The 21,138-nt window shown below is 41.6% G+C and overlaps 1 protein-coding gene across 1 annotated transcript in view; it reads right to left on the reverse strand.

Moving 5' to 3' along the window:
* Window positions 1–11: 11 nt before the first annotated feature.
* Window positions 12–21,138, reverse strand: part of LOC122429096 (FYN-binding protein 2-like) — a 121,120-nt gene continuing 99,993 nt past the window's right edge. Inside the window, exons 12-15 of the mRNA XM_043449257.1 lie at window positions 16,940–17,038; window positions 14,523–14,551; window positions 13,052–13,112; window positions 12–186 (exon numbers count right to left, since the gene is read on the reverse strand). Coding sequence (XP_043305192.1) covers window positions 12–186; window positions 13,052–13,112; window positions 14,523–14,551; window positions 16,940–17,038 — 364 coding nt within the window. The remainder of the gene's footprint in view (window positions 187–13,051; window positions 13,113–14,522; window positions 14,552–16,939; window positions 17,039–21,138) is intronic.

Genomic DNA, 21,138 nt, shown 5'->3' on the forward strand with positions numbered 1-21,138 from the left:
ACTAGACAGCGTTACACTGTCTCCAGGGGTATTTCCGCAGAGTAGTGGATACAAGTTTTTAGGAGGGGCTTCTGGGACAAAGGATTCTGGAAATAGGTAACTTCTTCTTTGTTTCCTCTGGTAGCAAAATCAAGCAAAACTTTCCACTCGTTCCCATAGTTCTCCCCCTCCCCCAGTTTGCACCCCCTGCATAATACACATTTACATTCACATCGCACACACAGGCGCCATGAGTTCATTGAAGGAAATCTAGGACTTCAGAGAAAGAAGTATTCCTAGTACTATTATTAATGCTGAGGGACCTGGATCCTGATTTTCAAATCTCTGTGTGTGGGAGACAGGATGAAGGAGTTAGGTCAAGGAAAAAAATAAATCAAAGACCTCTGTTGTTGTTTCATCACTAAGTCCTGTCTGACTCTGTGACCCAATGGACTGTAGCCCATCAGGCCTCTCTGTCCATGGTATTTCCCAGGAAAGAAGACTGGAGTGGGTTGCCACTTCCTTCTCCAAGGGATCTTCCCAACCAAGGGATCAAACCCACGTCTCATTAATTTGTAGGCAGATTCTTTACCACCTAGTCACCAGGGAAGCCCCTGAAAGTCTCTGAGTATCCCCTTTAAGACATTGTATATTATGGGGTATCTCGTAAAGTCTTATGAATTAAACCTTAAGAACCAAATAATTTGGATCCGCTAACATAAATGATCTCTGAGGGCCTTCTATTCTGACATGCTCTAGTTTTTATAATCCTTGAGTTGCCCAGAAAAATGCCTCTTGAGGCAGACCAACTACACCTCTAACATTCTAGAACCCTAAGACTTGCAGGCTGCCTTTTAGGGCAAGTTCAGTTAAGTTCAGTCGCTCAGTCACATCCAACTCTTTCTGACCCCATGGACTGCAGCACGCCAGGCTTCCCTGTCCATCACCAACTCCTGGAGCTTACTCAAACTAATGTCCATCGCGTCGGTGATGCCACCCAACCATCTCATTCTCTCTCCTCCCTTTCTCCTCCTGCCTTCAATCTTTCCCAGCTTCAGGGTCATTTCCAATGAGTCAGTTCTTCGCATCAGTTGGCCAAAGTATTGGAGTTTCAGCTTCAGTATCAGTCCTTCCAATGAATATTCAGAACTGATTTCCTGTAGGATGGATTGGTTGGATCTCCTTGCAGTCCAAGGGACTCTCAAGAGTCTTCTCTAACACCACAGTTCAAAAGCATCGATTCTTAGGTGCTCAGCTTTCTTTATAGTCCAACTCTCATATCAATACATGACTACTGGAAAAACCATAGCTTTGACTAGACAGACCTCTGTTGGTAAAGTAATGTCTCTGCTTTTTAACATGCTGTCTAGGTTGGTCATAGATTTTCTCCCAAGGAGCAAGTGTCTTTTAATTTCACGGCTGTAGTCACCATTTGCAGTGATTTTGGAGCCCCCCAAAATAAAGTCAGCCACTGTTTCCCCATCTATTTGCCATGAAGTGGTGGGACCAGATGCCATGGTCTTAGTTTTCTAAATGTTGAGTTTTAAGCCAACTTTTTCACTCTCCTCTTTCACTTTCAGCAAGAGGCTCTTTAGTTCTTCTTCGCTTTCTGCCACAAGGTTGGTGTCATCTGCATATCTGAGGTTATTGATATTTCTTCTGGCAATCTTGATTCTAGCTTGTGCTTCCTCCAGCCCAGCACATCTCATGATGTACCCTGCATATAAGTTAGATAAGTAGGGTGACAATATACAGCCTTGACATATTCCTTTCCCAATTTGGAACCAGTCTGTTGTTCCATGTCCAGTTCTAACTGTTACTTCCTGACCTGCATACAGATTCTCAGGAGGCAGGTCAGGTGACCTGATATTCCCATCTCTTTAAGAATTTTCCACAATTTGTTGTGATCCACACAGTCAAAGGCTTTGGCATAGTCAATAACGCAGGAGTAGATGTTTCTCTGGAACTCTCATTTTTTCGATTATCCAATGGATGTCAGCAATTTGATCTCTGGTTCCTCTGCCTTTTCTAAATCCAGCTTTACCATCTGGAAGTTCATGGTTCATGAATTGCTGAAACCTGGTTTGGAGAATTTTGAGCATTACTTTGCTAGCGTGTGAGATGAGTGCAATTGTGCAGTAGTTTGAACATTCTTTGGGATTGCCTTTCTTAGGGATTGGAATGAAAACTGACCTTTTCCAGTCCTGTGGCCACTGCTGAGTTTTCCAGATTTCCTGGCATATTGAGTGCAGCACTTTCACAGCATCATCTTTTAGGATTTGAAATAGAGCAACTGGAATTCCATCACCTCCACTAGTTTTATTCGTAGTGATGCTTCCTAGGGGCCACTTGACTTCACATTCCAGGATGTCTGGCTCTAAGTGAGTGATCACACCATCATGGTTATCTGGGTCATGAAGGTCTTTTTTATATAGTTCTCTGTGTATTCTTGCCACCTCTTCTTAATATCTTCTGCTTCTGTTAAGTCCATAGCATTTCTGTCCTTTATTTTGCTCATCTTTGCATGAAATGTTCCCTTGGTATCTCTAATTTTCTTGAAGAGATCTCTAGTCTTTCCCATTCTATTGTTTTCCTCTATTTCTTTGCACTGATTACTGAGGAAGGCTTTTTTATCTCTCCTTGCTATCCTCTGGAACTCTGCATTCAAATGGATGCCTTTCCTTTTCTCCTTTGAGGGCAAAGAAGAAAGCAAACAAACATGGCTTTCACATGCTACCGAAGTGCCAAATGAGGAAAATTAGAATATTAGATCAGACATTCATTATGTATTAGGCAACTATTGTTTGCCAAGGACTTGACATATTTTGTTCCATCCAACTGTGACAACTAGATGTGGAAAGTTTCATGGCTCCATTTTATAGATTAGGAAACAGAGGCTCAGAGAAGTGAAGCAGAAGAAAGCTATTGAGTTGTACCCATGGATAACTGGCTGGAGGGATAGGATCTTCTGGAAAGCACCAGGCACATGATACTTAAGAATGCCCTGGTAATGCTTATAAGTAAAATATATGTAAAGATAAAAGGAAGGTGGGAGTGAAGTTCAGGAGGGAGGGGGACATATGTATACCTATGGCTGATTCATGTTGATGTATGGCAGAAACCAACACAATATTGTAAATCAATTATTCTCCAATTAAAAATAAATAATTTTAAAAGTTAAAGATAAAAGGAATTTCTGCCTATACCAGATATACCATTAGGCCTTGCCACTTGCTTTACTGTAGACTCAAAAGTCCAGAATGAACTGAATTGAATAGATTTTTGCTGAAAATTGCTGTGCTTATAAGGATGCCCTGGTATATCCTACATCTCTGTGGGACAGGGGACTGGAGAGATCTTTAGGGTGAAAGGAGACCCTATATGTGAAGCTGGAGTTGTTAGACTTAGTCATAAGATTCTGAAGGGCAGTGATTTCACCTTGCCCAATTCTCTGTGTCCAACATATTGTCCAACACCTGACAAACAGCCTCAGCACCCAACTTACACAGCTGGAGGGGACTCTACTGACACAGAATGAAGCATGAAAGTGCCCCACAGCCATGTGACATGGGCCATGCATACCCTGCAGCAGTGGCCGGCTGAGTGCTTCTAGAAGTGGGGTAGCCATGGCCAGATCTAGAGCCACAGTCACCTCCTAACCACCACCACCCACCCTTCAGGAGAGCAAAAAAAAAAAAAAAAAGAATAAACTTTAAAACCAGCCAAGAGGATTTCCCTAATGGTCCAGTGGCTAAGATTCCGCACTCTTAACGCAGTGGGGCCAGGTTCAATCCCCGGTCAGGGAACTAGATCTCACACGTTAGTTTCGACTAAGAGTTCTCATGCCACAACTAAAGATCCTGCATGCCACAGCAAAGATGGAAGATGCTACGTGCTACAGCTAAGACCCAGTGCAGCCAGATAAATAAAGTAAAAGGCTATCTTAAAAAAAAAAAAAAAAAAACAGCTAAATCCCGCTCTGGCACTTAGTAGGTGGCAGTCTTGGCAAATGCTAAAATCTCCCTGAGCTTCAGTTCCTTCATGTGTAAAATGGCAATAATTGTATTTTGGGGGGAAGTTTTTTAAATGCTGAAAGCCATGCCATTTGGACATGTAGTAGAGATGGAACTTTCTTAAGTCTCTCCCCTTAGCTGCTGACCCTCAGGAAGTTTGAAGAATAGTCTGTGTGTAATGACACAGAGCAGGAAAGCTACTGCAACATCACAAACAAATTTTAAGATGCATCTGCCCTCTAGAGCCCAGTGCCAGCTGCTCTTGGGTCATTTCCTGACTGGAATTCTCCACTGCTCTGCCCCTGGGTATGTGTGATAGGTGTGTGTCGGGGGTGATATTTACAAGACTGGCACTTGCAAAAGTGAATACTCATTAGATTTTCTCTGAGTAAGCATCAGAAAACAGAAATTCAACCTAAGTCACAGAAACAGCTTAGATATCCAGGTGACAAAGTGATGGCAGAGGTTAAATGAGGCCAGGCTGTGGAGCAAACCACACTGGACACAAACAGCAAAATGCCATAGGTCATTATGCTTCAGAATACTTTTAATGACCTCTATGCTAGGACTTCTCCATGGTTTGCTTACGGAAAATCTGTTACCCTTCTCTCTCCTCTTCTTTCTCAGATCAGAGGTATTTCATATACACCCTGTGACTGTGTCATAGTGAACTTCTAATAAACTTATAAAAAAAAGTTTATAAAAAATAAACTTCTAATAAACTTGGGAATCTGGGCTTCCCAAGTGGCACTAGTGGTAAAGAACCCACCTGCCAATACAGGAGAAATAAGAGACACCAGTTTGATCCCTGGAGGAGAGCATCGCAACCCGCTCCAGTATTCTTGCCTGGGAAATCCCATGGACAGAGGAGCCTGGCAGACTAGAGTCCATGGGGTCGCAAAGAGTCGGACACAGCTGAAGAATCAGCACACATACAGAGGGAGTCTGGAGTCTGTGATCTTGACCACTTTCTCTAGCAGGATCTTTCTGGGTGTCTGTGTGCGGTGGATAGGTTAACCTCCAGGATACCCCAGAGAGACTTGGTGTCAACTGCACCTGCCCTGACTGTCCAAAAGCCTCAGCCTCTACACATGGAAGGAGCACTGAAGACATAACAGAGGCTGGATCTCACTGTCTGCGCAGACTTTCCCAGATGTGTGACCTTCAGCAATCTACTAGGGCCCCATTCATATTGAATCGGATAGTGTGTGCACATTGCCTGACAATACATTTGGCACACAGATGTGCTCGATAATGGGGAACCAGCTTTCTATTTTATTCTTAAACAGTGTTCCCTTTTACCCTATTCAGTGGGCCATGCCATGATGTGCCCTTTCCAAATACCAACACCTGATAAGTCAACATTTGGCTCACTGATTGTGTGGTCCCAGAGAAGAGACACCATATCCTCCAACTTTCTATTCTTTCTCTCGTCTGTCCTTAGTCCTCACTGTAACCCAACCAGGTTGACATTCCTATGCCTATTGTACAGATGAGACACTGAGGACCTACCTAAAGACTAAAAGCTAGTGAGTGACTGAGTCAGGGCCAGAACGCAAAACATAACTTCAAGGCCAACAGTGCCCCACAGGTCACAGAGCAAACCCACAGAATTCCCTTTAGTGTGAGTGGCCTGGCTCCCCAGAAAGTCTAGCAGACATGCCAAGCCAGAGCCAAGGTCTTCCTGGCCTTTGTCTCCAGCACAGAGCAGGCACCTGGAACACATCTGGAGAATGGCATGCATGCATGCTCAGTCATTCATTCATGTTCAACTTTTTACAACCTCATGGACTGTAGCCTACCAGGCTCCTCTATCCATGGGATTCCCCAAGCAAGATTACTGGAGTGGGTTGCCATATACTTCTCCAGGTGATCTTCCTGACCCAGGGATCAAACCCACATCTCCCACAATGGCAGGCAGATTCTTTACCACGGAGCCACTTGGGATGGAATGGCACCTCCACATGAGCATCTGGAAAATCCAGCAGCCTTTTGCCCTCTTCTAGTTCCCCCAGCTCATCACCACCTTCTGGGACAGGAATAAAGGGTGTTTCCAGGACTCTGGGCATTACAGGTTCACACAAGCAGAAGCACAGCTGGGCATATCATGCCATCCAAAGAGTCTGTTAAGTGTCCACTGACTCTTCAGAGGAATTTCCCAAGATCACTATGAGAAACAATAACAGAGTTTGATATTCTAATTGAGGCCAGAAACTGGACAGCTTTGGAACTGACTGGAGAACTGTGTGACTCGGGGAAAAAAAAAAAAAACGCTTGCCTTTCTGCTCCCCGTTTCCTCCCCATCCCCCTCCCATAAGAGCCTTTCAACTCCATTTCCAAGGCTCCTTGGCAACAGAGGTTGGGGAGGGTGGTGTTCCCAAGCCGGTGCCTCTGGCATGCCAGCCGTTCCCCTCATTAGCATTCAGGGCCCCTCATCTGCCTGCACAGTTGGCCAGGGGGCTGTGTAAAAGGCAGAGCAGCTTGGGGGAGGCCCAGCATTTAGCATGGCTCATTGGGACATGGGAAGCCTCTACAAAGAGTTTCCAAACAAAAGGCATCAATATTATTTGTGGAGCCATCAGCCCGCCTGGGGCACAATATGGCTCTGGCTCAGCCACACGCTCTCCCCCAAGTTCTGTGTGCAGACGTGGTGGGCGCTCCCAGGCACATCCTGGCCCTGAGCACCAGCGCGTTGGAAGGTCTCCTCCCCTCCCGCTCTGTGCTGCCCGGTCTCTCCTCAGACTCAGTCTATCCAGGTTGAACAATGGGTGGGCTCTAACTGGCGGTGGGAGTGCCCAGGGGAGGGGTCTTGACAGAGGGTAAATGGTCAGATGGTAGGACAATCACGAACAGATGGTGCTGCTGGGAATGGATTCCAGACAAATTCACAAGCAGATTGAGCTCTGACAAAGACTTATCTGGTGGAGTGCAATTGGCACCTTATACCAATCCCGCTCTCCCACACAATCTTTGACAGTTCCGTGAGGTTCTGTCTCACAAGAATTCCAAAATATTGATCAATAGACCAATCCCTGGGAGATTCCAAGCAACAGAGCTATTTCTCAGCATGCTCACAAAGCCAGACGAATTTCCTTCAGCCTCCCTGTGTTTGAATACCTTCGGAGATGTGGATCTCACTACTTGTCATCTTTTTCTCTCCAGACAACTCCAATTTGTTCTTCTAAAATTGGTTACCCTTGCAATCCCTTTTCTACCCTCCCTTGGGGCCAAAGGAAGAGGAGGAGGGAAAGGAGGGGAAAGAGGAAGGAAAAGAAGAGGTAGAAGAGGGAGGGGGGTAGGAGGGCAAAGGAGGCAGGGAGGAGAAGAGGGGAAGAAGAGAGGAAGAGGAAAAGGAATTAAGCCACTACAAATTTGGGATTGTTTGTTATTAAGGCAAAACTTGGGTAAGCTTGCTGATACGCCTTTATTTGAGCAAACTCTGGGAGATAGTGAAGGACAAGCAGCTTATTTTCTTTTTGCTTAATCAAATAAACAAGAGGACTTTTTTGTGGGGAAAAAAAGATGGACTACTACTCAGTCATAAAAAAGAATGAAATATTTCCATTTGCAGCAACAAGGGTGGACCTAAAGATATCATACTAAATGAAGTAAGGCAGACAGAAAAAAGACAATGTTATATGATATCATTTATATGTGAAATCTAAAAAATAATACAAAAGAATCTATGTCCAAAACAGAAATGGACTTACATAGAAAACAAACTTATGGTTACCAAAAGGGAAAGGATTGGGGGGAGAAATAAATTAGGAGTCCAGGATTAAACAGATACAAACTACTATCCATATAATATATAAGCAACAAGGATTTACTAGATTGCACAGGGAACTATATTCAATATTTCATAAACACCTATAATGGGAAATAATCTGAAATATGTGTGTGTGTGTGTGTGTGAATCCCTTGGCTGTACACCTGAATCTAACAAGATAATGTAATCCACTACCCTTCAATAATAAAAAAAAAAAATTAACATTCTTCTTCTTTACTTGCTTTCTGATACCTATCGGTCTGTGTTTAGTTTATTGGGCTATGTCTCCTGGAGCATTAAGACCCAGTAGTACTCCTCTAACAGGTATTTTGTGTTCAAGTAAGTTCAGAAAGTACCCTAGGCTATCTCTCTTCCCCCTTGATGAATCTAAATGCCTACTGCACAGGCAACTGAAACAAAACAAGACAAGACAAATTATCTCATCCTTATTTAATCTAAACTCATTTGACCAAAGAACTTTTTATTTTCAATTATATTTTAAGATTCCTTAGAACTAGTGTTCTATGCAAGATATCAAGAAATTCTAAGTAAACTTCTAGCTGCTGCATTTATTCAGAAAATACATATAAACTACATATTATATCTGAGACCTTGCACTGCCAATGTTTCAGGGCCCTGAATAGGGTCTGGCCTATAAAGGCTATCAAATAAATACTAATAAACAAAAATTGTGACAAAACCGCATATTAACTACACAGCTGTTGATTACCTACCAAATAAGACCAGCTATAGCTTGGCTAAAATATTGTTAGAAATAAACATTTCACTGCATTCCTGTCTCACCACTGCCTATCTCTCCTGTCTCATTTACCACTCATTCCCCATTTTTATTTCAGCAACATGAACCATTCGCTGCTTCCTAAAAACATTATGCATGTTAGTGATTTCCTGCCTCTGCATATACAATTTTCTACTCCCGCAATATCCTTTTCAAACTTACTTTTAATTCCTTCTCAGGTCTTCATTGAATTTGTTACAAAATTGTCTCTGTTTTATGTTTTGGTTTTCTTTGGCTGCCAGACATGTGGGATCTTAGTTCCCTGTCCAGGGATTGAACCCTCACCTGCATTGGAAGGCAGTGTCTTAGCTACTAGACCACCAGGGAAGTCCCTACTTTAAATTGCTGAATGCCTTTTTATCTTGTAAGATCGAAATCGTATGTCCCTCACTGTGTAATTCCAAAACTCAAACCCTGACTTACATCCTCCACTTTTAACCTCCATATGTATACACCTCTGAGTATACAGCCCATCCCAAATAAGCCATCTCAAGCTGAGACTACATCCACCAGGACTGACCTTGGTTAATGGCCTTGGTTAAGGATACTTCCTACTCCCTACTCAGCCATGGCACCACCTACCCACACAGTCAGCTTGTGGGAGAGAGAGCAAAGAAGCAGAAAGACAGGCAGGAGAAGTGTTGCTTCCTTTCAGTTCCAAGAGTGGGATGAGAGATTAAGAAAGTTATTAAGGAGATTTTGGTTTGCCCTGAGAGAAGAGACACACAACAGTCAGAACCGGCGGACACTGAAGCAGACTGCTCTGTAAGGTAGGTATTTTTCTGTCCTCCAGAAGCTTTCAAGAAGGATGGAAACCTGTCAGTAAAGGGAAAGATGAATGGTTCCTCCCTGTTCTATGAATAGTTGAGTCATGAAACATCTGAGAGATGCCCAGATACCACTTACTAACTTGGGTTTCCTTCCTTCCAATACTGACTCTTGTCTGATACTGGTCTGTTGGGAGCTTCTCTTCCTGGTGCTTAGCAGATCAGGAAATGCATGTCCACCCTCATCTACCTGTCTCCCAGCTCAATCCTTCCCACTCAGAGAACAGCACTTAGGTGATACTATGATTTTCTTCAGCCCCCTCTGAAGGAAAATGAGGCATTGGTGACTTACTCCTTAATGGACAACTTAGTTATTTGTTGATCCAAGGCCATTATGAATACCACAGACATACTACATGGATGAATTAGCAGGGATATTTTTTTCCCTCATATCTCAGTTGGTAAAGAATCCGCCTGCAATGCAGGAGACCCTGGTTCAACTCTTGGGTTGGGAAGATCCACTGGAGAAGGGATAGGCTACCCACTCCACTATTCTTGGGCTTCCCTTGTGGCTCAACTGGTAAAGAATCTGTCTGCAATACGGGAGACCTGGGTTCAATCCCTGGGTTGGTAAGATCCCCTGGAGAAGGGAAAGGTTACCCACTCCAGTATTCTGGCCTGGAGAATTCTGTGGACTGGATAGTCCATGGGGTCACAAAGAGTCAGACACGACTGAGTGACTTTCACTCTCACTTTTCTCATTCTTATCCATCCATCCATTCATTTACTCATCAGTTCAACAAACACCCCACCGTACTTGAGCTGTGTTGGGTACCAGGCATACAGTGGTGAGTAAGGCAGGATTCATCATCTGTCAGTGAAGACAGACATTAGAACTGTAAGTACAGTGGAGTGTAAGTGCTGGGTGAAAGGAAAGCCAGGAGTCCCCCACCACAAAAGAGGGCCATTCAGCTCAGCCCAGTGATAGAAGTGTCACCATCATCAGGAAAGGCCTCTGAGAAAATTTGTAAGTGAGCCAAATTCTGGCAGAGGAGAAGCAATTGCCAAAATATGGACAGAAGTGGGGCACTTGGGTGGCAAGAATGAGTTTTCCCAGGTAGGCCAAACAAAACGAGCAAAGCCCCTGAAATGGTGACCCACTCCAGTATTATTGCCGAGATAATCCCATGGACAGAGAGGCTGGGCAAGCTATAGTCCATAATGTTGCAAAAGAGTCAGACACGACTGAGCAAATGAGCATGCATGCGCCCGAGCGCGCGTGCGCACACACACACACACACACACTCTTGAGACATGAACCCTCTGTTCTTGGAACCGGAAACTGTGGTTACATACACTTGAAGCATCATGCCCCAGTGAAAGTGAAGGAGGCAAAGCTGGAGAAGGTAGGATCAGATCCTGAAGACCCTTGGTGCCCAGCTAAGACTCCAGATGGAGGGTACAGGGTATGATGGATGAGATCAGGTGAGTGTTTTGCTTCCTCAGGGGGTCATTTAGAGGAAAGCTCTGACACATAAGAACAGAAGCAGGAAAAACCTCTTCCATATTATTGAGTGAATTGGGTCATGTCATGTCACCTAACATCATTAAATTTCAGTTTCTTCATCTGTAAAGTAGGTTTTTAAGCACCTACCTTGCAGGACCATCAAAAGGGCTAGATATCTGGTATGAAAAGCACATGACATACAGTGCCTAACACTACACAGGTCTCATCAAATGGCAGCTGTGTATTTATAATGTTCACGTTCTGTAATGACCTGATCGCAAAAACAAGGGACCTTGCAATGAGAACAGCCTTTCTTGGGAAGGGCATGAGGGATAATGCTAACAGCAGAACAGCTTCAGGGAGTCATTGACACTGAAGCACACACAAGTAAATAATTTATGTGTTTGGACCATTTTTTAAAAGCCCCATTATTATTCCTACTCCCTGCCTCACAGTGATGCTGTGAGTCGCAGTGCATTAGTTAATTTCATGGCCCTGTTTTGAATCTTACAATATTTCATCATCCTGATTCAAAATATTCATTCCAAGTGGTTCCAACTTCACAAATAAATAATTCCTGTTGGAAAATGGAGTTTTCCCATCTGCACAGCCCATTTTCCATCTGTTCCTACAAGCTCGTAGTAGGATGGATCTGGGTCTTCAGGCCCTGTTGATTAGTCCTGATTTAAGAAGAAATGTCTTTCTCCCAGATGGATTGTGCATTACTGATAAAGATTAGTTTCCACTGTTATTAGTTACTATGTTAGAAGACAGCGTTAGAGATCTGGAAGTGGATCAAAAGGTACATGCTAGATAGGAGGAAGGAGAGAAAAGTCACGTTGACTTAGCTCCCATCATGTACTTGACATTCTTCTAGGTACTACACACACCATATACAGGTAATTTGACCATTATAACAACCCAACAGGTAGATGTGATTATGTCCATCTGATAGATGAAGGAATGGAGGATCATTTTGACCTTAAATCATTTTGCAAATTTTTTGAAAGCAGGTCTTTCTTTGTTAACCGATTTAACAAACTATCTTTTGGTATGAGGCCACATGATACATTGGATTAGAAAGCCAAGGCCCCACCTCAGGAAGTTTCCATCTAGAGGAGGAGACAGGGAAGAAATAAGACCAATACAACTGTGAAAAGAATGTTCTGATAAAAAGAGGTACATAACCCAAAATAGGTTAAGCTCAGAGAGCTTTTGCTTCCTGGGGAAAGCAAAATTTGAATTCAGGTGTAAATAATAAACGATAAAGTACTCAGCCAAGCAAAAAGCATGGCAAAGTGTGTTATGGGTAGAACAATTCTTTCCTTCTTAAATTCTAACCTCCTTGGAAAGCCTTTCCCCAGATATCTATCTACCCTAAAATGACTATCAGCCTCCTCTCAATACACATAGCATATCCCCAGTCTCTTTCAAAATATCCAAAGCAATCAAATTCCTATGTTTAATTATCCATCATTTATTTATCTCTCTCTCCAATCAGAAAGGAATAGGAATTATAACTGTCTGTCCACTGCTTTATACCCACCACTTAGCACAGTGCCTGGCATATAGTACCTGCTCAGTAAATATTTGTTGGATGAATTGAAGCAGTTGGAGCAAACATGAAAATTTAGACATGCTGGATAGCATGATGAGTTCAAGGACCACCCAGAGAATACAGTATGGATGCAGCACAAGAATAATGGGGGAGTGGCAAGTACAGTTGAGGCTGAGAGTTTGCCAGGGCTGCATCAATAATGACTTTTATGTTTTCTTAAGCAGTTTGGATTTCATTCGGCCATTGCAGTAATGCAGCTGAGAAACAATCCGTGCCTGCCTGTGGCTGGCAGTGAGGATGGGATGCAGGAACACTTTGATAGGTTTGAGTTGTTTAGGCTTTGAGAACACTGGTTCTGCCAGGCGGTGCTTGCCATCCTCCATAGGAGGTTATTAAATAAGGGTTGTATTGAAAGGAGTTTCAAGCCTATAGATTCAAAGGTAAGAAGCAAAGCTCCAGTGAGTTTTGAAACACCTACCACCATTAGGTCATCGGTATTATTCATTGTTCCCCCTTCCTAGGGGAAGCAATATATTACAACTTGACTTTTCACCCAGTAACCAAGGATCTAAAGAGATGGCCCTCTGACCATAGTTAACAAAACATCAGGAAATGGGTTAAACACCAGCAGAGATGACCAATGCAGTAAATTGACTTACTCTGGCTGTTTTCCATTTATGGCCACATCATCGTAGATAATAACTTCCTGAGACCTAAGGTCTAGGGTCAAGATAGGATAAAAATAGTCTTGTTATTTGATACAGTTTATACAGTCTCTGACTTTCCAAATTATACACAATTACTTAATTATCCACATGTATCTCTGAGCCTGTTTTATCAAAATCTGATCATAGACTATAGATAGGCTGAAAGGATCAAGAAACAAAAAAAGAATCCATTTGGGAAAAATTCAACTGAGGATTAAAAAAGAGATGTCCTGGTATCTCACATGCATAAATATTTATATCAATTTCATTTCATGCAGATTTATAAAAAATATGAGTTGCTGAAGGGATCATTTTACACTGGGTTCCCATCAACCTGGAACTGGACAAAGACATTAAACTGCTAGAACAAAGGGCTGAATTTCAGGGGAAAAGACCAACTTAATAGACAGTAATGTTGATTTTTCTTCCATGGTTTTTATTTCAAACCATTGACAACTGCTTCTTTATAATAATCTTGTGTAAAATTGAATCTAACTTAGTACATAATCATAATTAGACATTTTCAGTTTAGGATATTCACATTCCTTGGTGCTCTCTACATAGAACTCCATAACATTCAAGTGACTCACCACTTGAACTAGTTAGAAAACTTTTGGCATAATTATTCACAATTCATGTTCAATTATTCATAAATTTGGATGGAGGTAAAATGCATGTCTGTTCTAAGTAGACTTAAAAAAAAAAATAGACCAAGGATTATTTTGGGAGATGTAATTATACCAGGTTTATATAATTAGTCGTTATTTAGTGCAGCAAGCTCATATTTGTGGAATATAAAATACACTCTAATTGCCAAGTCAGAGTAAAATCAAAGTAGCCACTATCACTGGAGCCCATAAACTAAACCTAACAAACAACGAAACACATTACCCTCTCTCATTGACACATTCAACTTACAGACTGTGACTGAGAGTGAGCACATTATATGTCAGGCACTGTGCTAATTTGTGCACTATTGCTTTTATAGCAAAGCAAACAATATTCTAGTGACTCACCCTTGATTCAATTAGTATGTATACTGGAAAGTGTTCATGTTCAAATTACTGTGTCTTAATTCGGGTGAGCTGACTGTGGTAAAATGTAAAATGCACACACTTTGTGTATTCGGAGACTTGAGTACAAATCCCAGGTCACTAAAATATGGATGTTAGTCGAGAGTCTTCCTACAAAGGGATAATGCATCTATTTCTTAGGTGTTAATGGGCGCCTGGTCTTTAGGAGGCACTTGAGAAATGTCACCCATCTTCCCCAAAGTAATACTATGATGTAAAATAGCTTCCTTGATTTTAATGTATCAGTTTTTCATTACATGTGGAATTCAGGGAGGATTACTACTTCTTTCTCAGACTGAAAATGTCAGTGCTGAGTAATTTTGTTCCAGCAATAAGCGAATGTCACTTACCTAAATCAGGCAGCGAAAGGGAAAATGCCCTGTTAATTGACAAAAGACACAAAGGGTTAAGGGAAAAGCCATATTCCGAAATGTTCATTGATACATCTCAAACAACACAGTGATGACTAGGTTTCTTGATTTGGATGCTTTTGGGGGGAAAATGTCAATATGAAGCAAACCTTCCCTGCAGCTTTATTCTGAGCGCCTCTCCCTCTCCTGTAAATGGGCTCATTTACCCCAGTGACTGTCCTTACCCACTTTCCTAACGGGGCAGCCTCAGGCTCTCCCATAGCCCTTCTCTGTCCATAGGGTCCTGTTTCTCCCTTCTAACCCGCCAGGGTGCCAATCAGATACATCCACTGTGTGGGACACAAGGTAAGAGAGATGACCCTCTGGAGACGCTGGACAGGTTTAACCAGGGGGGTGACTTAAGGGGAGAATTCCAGGCCAGGTGGAAAAGGAAGATGGTAAATGTGCCAAGTAGGGGAGGACACTTGGCTAAGTAGATTGTCCAGTTTTCCTCAAATCTCATAGTTAAGGAGATCACATGGAAGGAAGTACGACGTGGTAGAAAAAAAATTCATGTGTTTTAAGCAGTTCATGTAAGCTCAGTCCTATAGGCCTGGGGACAAAAGGTAAACAAAGTTCTGTGATATCTTAGTATGTCTCCATGGCAATAATTGAAAATTTAAGGCAAAGAGGCAAATTTTGGCAAAATTTAAGGGGAAAAAAATCTCTTCAGACCTTACTAAAAATGGCAGATTTTCCCCTGAATGTAGTGAATTTATCTCTATAGAGGTGTGCAGACACAGAGATTTGGCCTCTTAGGAAGAGCTGCAGAGAAGCTTGTGTAGTAGGTTGGACTAGGTAATATGGACCCTTCTTACCCTGAGATTCTCTGACTGCAAGGAAAAGGATTTCTTGTCATAGATCTTACCAGATTTGCACAGGATGTTTGGAAACACAGAAGAGAAACCGGTCATACAGGTTTGGGATTCACGGAATGCATCCCAGAAGGGATAATATCTGACCAAATTTTAAGAGAAAGCTAGAACTCTGACGAAGACAGAGAAGCGCAGATGCATTTCAGACCTATGGATGTCATGGTTAAAGGCAAGCAGGCATGAAACACCAGGGTTTACACATCGGCTGTGTGTCATGGGGGAGAGCTGAGAGTAAATCTGAGTAAGATGGAGCTGGACAAGTAGCAAGGGGACTGCCATAATAGTATTTACTTGCAATGAAAAAGGATTGGATATTTGTTCTAAAAGTCATAAACAGTCACTGAATAGTTCTAAGGAAAAGGAAATCGCATTTACATGTAAAAAACATCAGCATTCTCACCTGGATTTAATTTTTAAGGGGCTGCAGGCACCATGCTAATAATTTTTGTCAGAGACATCTAACCTGCTAAGTAAGTTATGCCTTTAAGGGTCTCACCAGCCACTAGAACTAGATTCTGTCTTCCATGTTTAGGACTGTTTAGAATTTGTAAACCTCATATACTATAAAAATCTCTTGGTAGATCTAGATCCAACATACAATTAGACTTAAATTCATGTTACTTCAAGGTTTTATAATTGAAAAGAACTTCAAGGTAAAATAACAAATTCCATGTCAATATATGCAGTGACCTGGGGCAAATTATTTTACCATCCCCTGCCCTCATAAAATACAGATCTATGTCTATGTTTCTCTCCCTCCCTCTCTGAAGTGCCTTCAGAGACCACACAATCTCCTATTATATGCTAAAAGAAACTTGGTCCCTATGGATGCAAAGTGGAAGTGACTTGCCCATGGTGGTACACTGAATAAAGGGAAGAGCTGGAACTAGAATCCGGAATCGAGACGTCGAGTCTCATTCTCCTACCCGTGAATTGTAACCTTCCCAATTCCCATCGGTAATTAGCTAGGGAGAACTTGGAGGGTCCCTTCCAGAGCTAAGATTGAGACACATGGACCATTCAGCTGAAAAGTTCATCTCCCTTCTCCACACACTACCTCTCTCAAGAGAGGCACATTAGAATATGGAAGTATAGACAAAAACCACTGGAACCTGTAGGACTGAGAAAGCATAAAAGAATGTAATTAATAACGTAATGCTCAGTAGTAACAACAGGAATATATGCCAAGGATGATGAGGAAGTTCCTTTCCTGGACTTTTTAAGACTTTCCCTCTACCTTTGTTCACAATCTTCCCTTGTCAATTTTTTCAAAAAGGGCATTGTCACTTTCTCACTAGCAAGTGTGTGTGTGTGAGTCACTCAAATACTGGCAAGGAGGAGGTAGGTGATACCCAGGGCTGTGGTTTTCGCTTCTGGTACCCCTTTCACTAGAATGACAGGAAGGAGACCATCAGCTGTGTAACTACCAGGCTGGCACTGCTAATCCTCTCCTAGAAAAAGAAATAAAAAGGGACTTTTTACCTTATATTTTCTCTTGAATTGATTTTCTTCACCTTAAGTCTATGTTTTTCTTTCTTGAAGAATCTCTGCAGTCTTTTAAGTGATGCTTTTCCATCTGAACTAAGAGGAATCAAAATATAAATAACACATAAACATAAACAAACACATAACCACATAAACATATTTACAAACATAAATACTGTCTGAGAGAGTACTGGGGATGGGAAGCTGCTGTAGTGAAAACGATCAGAGACTTCAGCCTCCGTACTATTAATAAAGCACACCCACTCAAGGAAGAGCAGGAAAATGCCTTGTCAACCCCTATGTTCTTTTTTTAGATGCTGATAGGAATTAGCACATACAAGCTATGAAGGAAATTATTATATTTCAATAAAAACTTTCACCTACTCCAAATGGTCTTTATAGAGTTTATGGAGCAAAGTCTTCCTTTTAGAAGTCATGGCTCAGGAACCCATACATTAGTGAAATTCTTGGCTCCTGAAATTCATATCACTGATCTTTAACTTATGGGATGATAATATAACAGTGATGCCACATTGACTGCCTGCTTGATGATTAAAATTTTTCCAAATACATCCTGATTTTCAGGGGTGGGGGAAAGGTTAGAGAAAGTGGATGATACACCCACATCACCCCACCCAGCATAAATGCCCTATTTTCCTTTCAGCCTTCAAACTTCTTGCTTTTGACTGCTGCTATTTTCCTTCCTACAATGTGCCCCTAATAACTGAATTTGATTAATAATCCCCATTTGAGCAAATATTGATAACACTGAATTATTACATATTAAATTAAGCCCCAATCCCAGAGATAGCCTCATTAGCTTGAAAAGACACAGGTAAATCATAACCATTGATTTCTTCCTGGAAAAAAACTGAAGCATTTTATTGCTATTTATTTATTCTTTCTCACTTACTCCCTAATGCAATATCAAAGTCTTCTACTTGGGGAGATGTACATTTTTTCAAAAGAAAAAGCAACATGCTTAAAAGTTATAAGATATGATTATATACAATTACAAATACCCTACTGGTAACAGTATTTTATTACAACAGCTTATCTCCACTGTCTATGAAAATTTTCCCTAAAGATGGGGTAGGTCGTGATAGAGGTCACTTCTTAAACTTCGGTTTTCCTAGACTAGCAGGAAATACCCTTAGGTATGAAGCCAACAAAAAGAGAAACTTGCTCTATCTTTGGGTAGTTGCTCTTTGTTTTGTAGACATCTTCACACATTTCTTCACTATTTTCTTTTGAAATTAAAAAATATTTATAATGGCAGTGATACAGATTCATACTTCACACAAAATTATGGATACCTACCAGCTGCTGGGTACTCTGATCTTTTGTTTGTGAAATAGTTTTTATGGCAACATAGGCACATGTCTTTACAAGCAGGTGGTAAAATTAAATAAACTCTATAAAGTGTGTAAAAACAAAAATTAATATTTGTTTCTACCCTGTTTCCAAGTTCTCATTTAGTGAGAGAAAGTTAATTTATTAACAGATTCCTTCCTTGGCCCTCCCCCTTTGCATATTTTACATATAACAATCAGTCTACTAAGCACCAGACATTGTGCTGAATGCTGGAGAAGTAATGGAGACAACCAGACATATCTTGAACAATCTTCCTCCTCATAGCATGGCTTTCACCTAATCCAACACATAGGCTTAAAATACACAGATATACTTTGAATCTACCCTGGCAATGGAGGATTTTCAAGTTCAGAGCTTGATTCACATTGAGTTTAGGAGAGTCACTTAACTTCTCTATGCCTCAATTTCCTTTTTTAAAAATGAGAGTACTGTGTTTAATGATCTCTAGACTGCTTCTCCATCTCTGACATTCTAAGAAGGACAAAACAAAAAAACAGTAGCATTTGATTATCCCTCCTCCATTACCTTTTCATTCATTTAAAAAATATTTTTTTAATATCTTAACATGTGCCTGGCATTATGACATGGGTCAGGAAAAATGGTAAGTGCAAAGAAGAAAATCATCTAAGAGGGAAGACAGCTAATAAAGAATCACATAAATATAGAATTATTAATAACTGTGACAAGTGCTATTAAAGAAAGGGTAATGGTAATACTATAAGACTACATACCTAGGAGAATATTCCCTAGGGAATAATGACTGAGCTGAGATCAGAAGAAATATTAAGAGTCACTTAAAGGGGGCACAGAAGAGGAAAGAACATTCCAGGAAGAGGGAGTAGCATATGCAAACACTCCGCAGTGGGAGCTTAGCAAGTCAGAGAAGTTAAAAGGTCACCATGACTGCATCTCAAAGATGAAGACTGAGTATGTGTGAGAAGAGGCTGGAGGGGTAGATAGGGACACTTAAGTCCTCCATACCATGTTAAGGTCAATTGTAAAAGTATTGGGAATATACTACAAAGCTACATTAATCAAAAGAGTATGGTACTGGCACAAAAACAGACACACAGATCAATGGAACAGAATAGAAAGCTGAAAAACAAACCCACACACTTATGGTCCATTAATTGATGATGAAGAAGGCAAGAATATACAATGGAGAAAAGACAGTCTTTTCAATAAGTGGTGCTGAGAAAACTAGAAGAAAACATAGGCTCTTTGACATAAGTCTTAGCAATGTATTTTTGGATCTGTCTCCTCAGGCAAGGGAAACAAAAGCAAAAACAAATAAATGGGAGCTAATCAAACTTAAAAGCTTTTGCATGGCAAAGAGAAACATTAACAAGACAAAAAGACCACCTACTAAATGGGAGAAGATATTTGCAAATGATATGTCTGATAAGGGATTAATATCCAAAATATATAACAAGCACTTACAACTCAATATCAAAAAAAAACAAGCAACCCAATTAAAAATGAACAGAAGGCCTAAATAGACATCTTTGCAAAGAAGACAAACAGATAGCCAATAGGCACAAGAAAAGATGCTCAGTATCACTGATCATCAAGGAAATGCAAATCAAAAGCACAGTGAGATATCACCTCACATCAGTCAGAATGGCTATTGTTAAAAAGATGGCAAAAGATGTTGGTGAGGATGTGGAGGGAAGGGAACCCTCACACTGTTGGTGGGAATGTAAATTGCTACCACTACTATGAAAAACAGTATGGAGTTTCCTCAAAAAATTAAAATTAAAACTGTTGTAGAGTTCAGCAATTCCACTCAGGTATACATCTGAAGAAGATGAAGACACCTAATTCAAAAAGATATATGGACCCTAATGTTCATAGCAACATTATTTACAATGGCCAAGATATGGAAGCAACCTCAGAATCCATAAACAGATGAATGGATAAAGAAGATGTAGGGTACACACTTACACATAAGAATACTAAGCCATTAAAAAGAATGAAATTTTGCCATTTTCAGCAACATGGATGAACTTGGAGAATATTATGCTTAAACATAACAGAGAAAGACAAATACTGTATGTTTTCACTTACATGTGGAGTCTCTGAAATAAAAAGCAAAAGAATGAAACAGACTTGCAGATACAGAGAGCCAATGGTTACCGACCTGCCTGTAAGTGTTGGAGGGCCTCCAGTAGAGGTGTGAGTCAGCAGGGAGCTGCCACAGGGACAGGGGCGCTGGCAGCAGCAGGGTCCTGGGAGGCATGCTGTGTGGCATAAATTCTCTTGGAGGAGGTCACCATTAGCCCTACCATAGAGCTGCTGGGTGGGTGACCCACACACTGGAGAACAAGTATAACAAAGTGCTCTTACTGTTGAAGGTTCTAGGCACCACATCAGACTCCCTGACCTGGGGATCTGGCAAAGGGACTGGAAATCCCCAGGGAATCTGAAGGTCAGCAGGATTTGATTACAGAACTTCCACAGGATTGGGGGAAACAGGGGCTCTTGGAGGGCATAAACAAAACCTTGTGTGCGCCAGGACCCAAGGGAAAGGAGCAGTGCCCCATAAGAGACTAAGCCAGACCTGCCTGTGAGTGTTTGGGGGTCTCCTGCAGAGGCATGACCTGCGATGGGGTCAGCGGCAGCAGCCGTACTGGGAGGCGTGGCGTGTTGCCATAAGTCCTCTTGGAGGATGTCGCCATTAGCCCCACCATAGAGCCTCTAGCTCTAACATAGAGATTGCAGTCTCCCAGGACTGGGTCACCTCAGGCCAAACAACTAACAGGGAAGGAGCACAGCCCCACCCCTCAGCAGAAAACTGGATTAAAGATTTACTGAACATGGCC

Source organism: Cervus canadensis, chromosome 2 (assembly GCF_019320065.1).
Source record: "Cervus canadensis isolate Bull #8, Minnesota chromosome 2, ASM1932006v1, whole genome shotgun sequence".
Classification (NCBI taxonomy): Eukaryota; Metazoa; Chordata; class Mammalia; order Artiodactyla; family Cervidae; genus Cervus; species Cervus canadensis.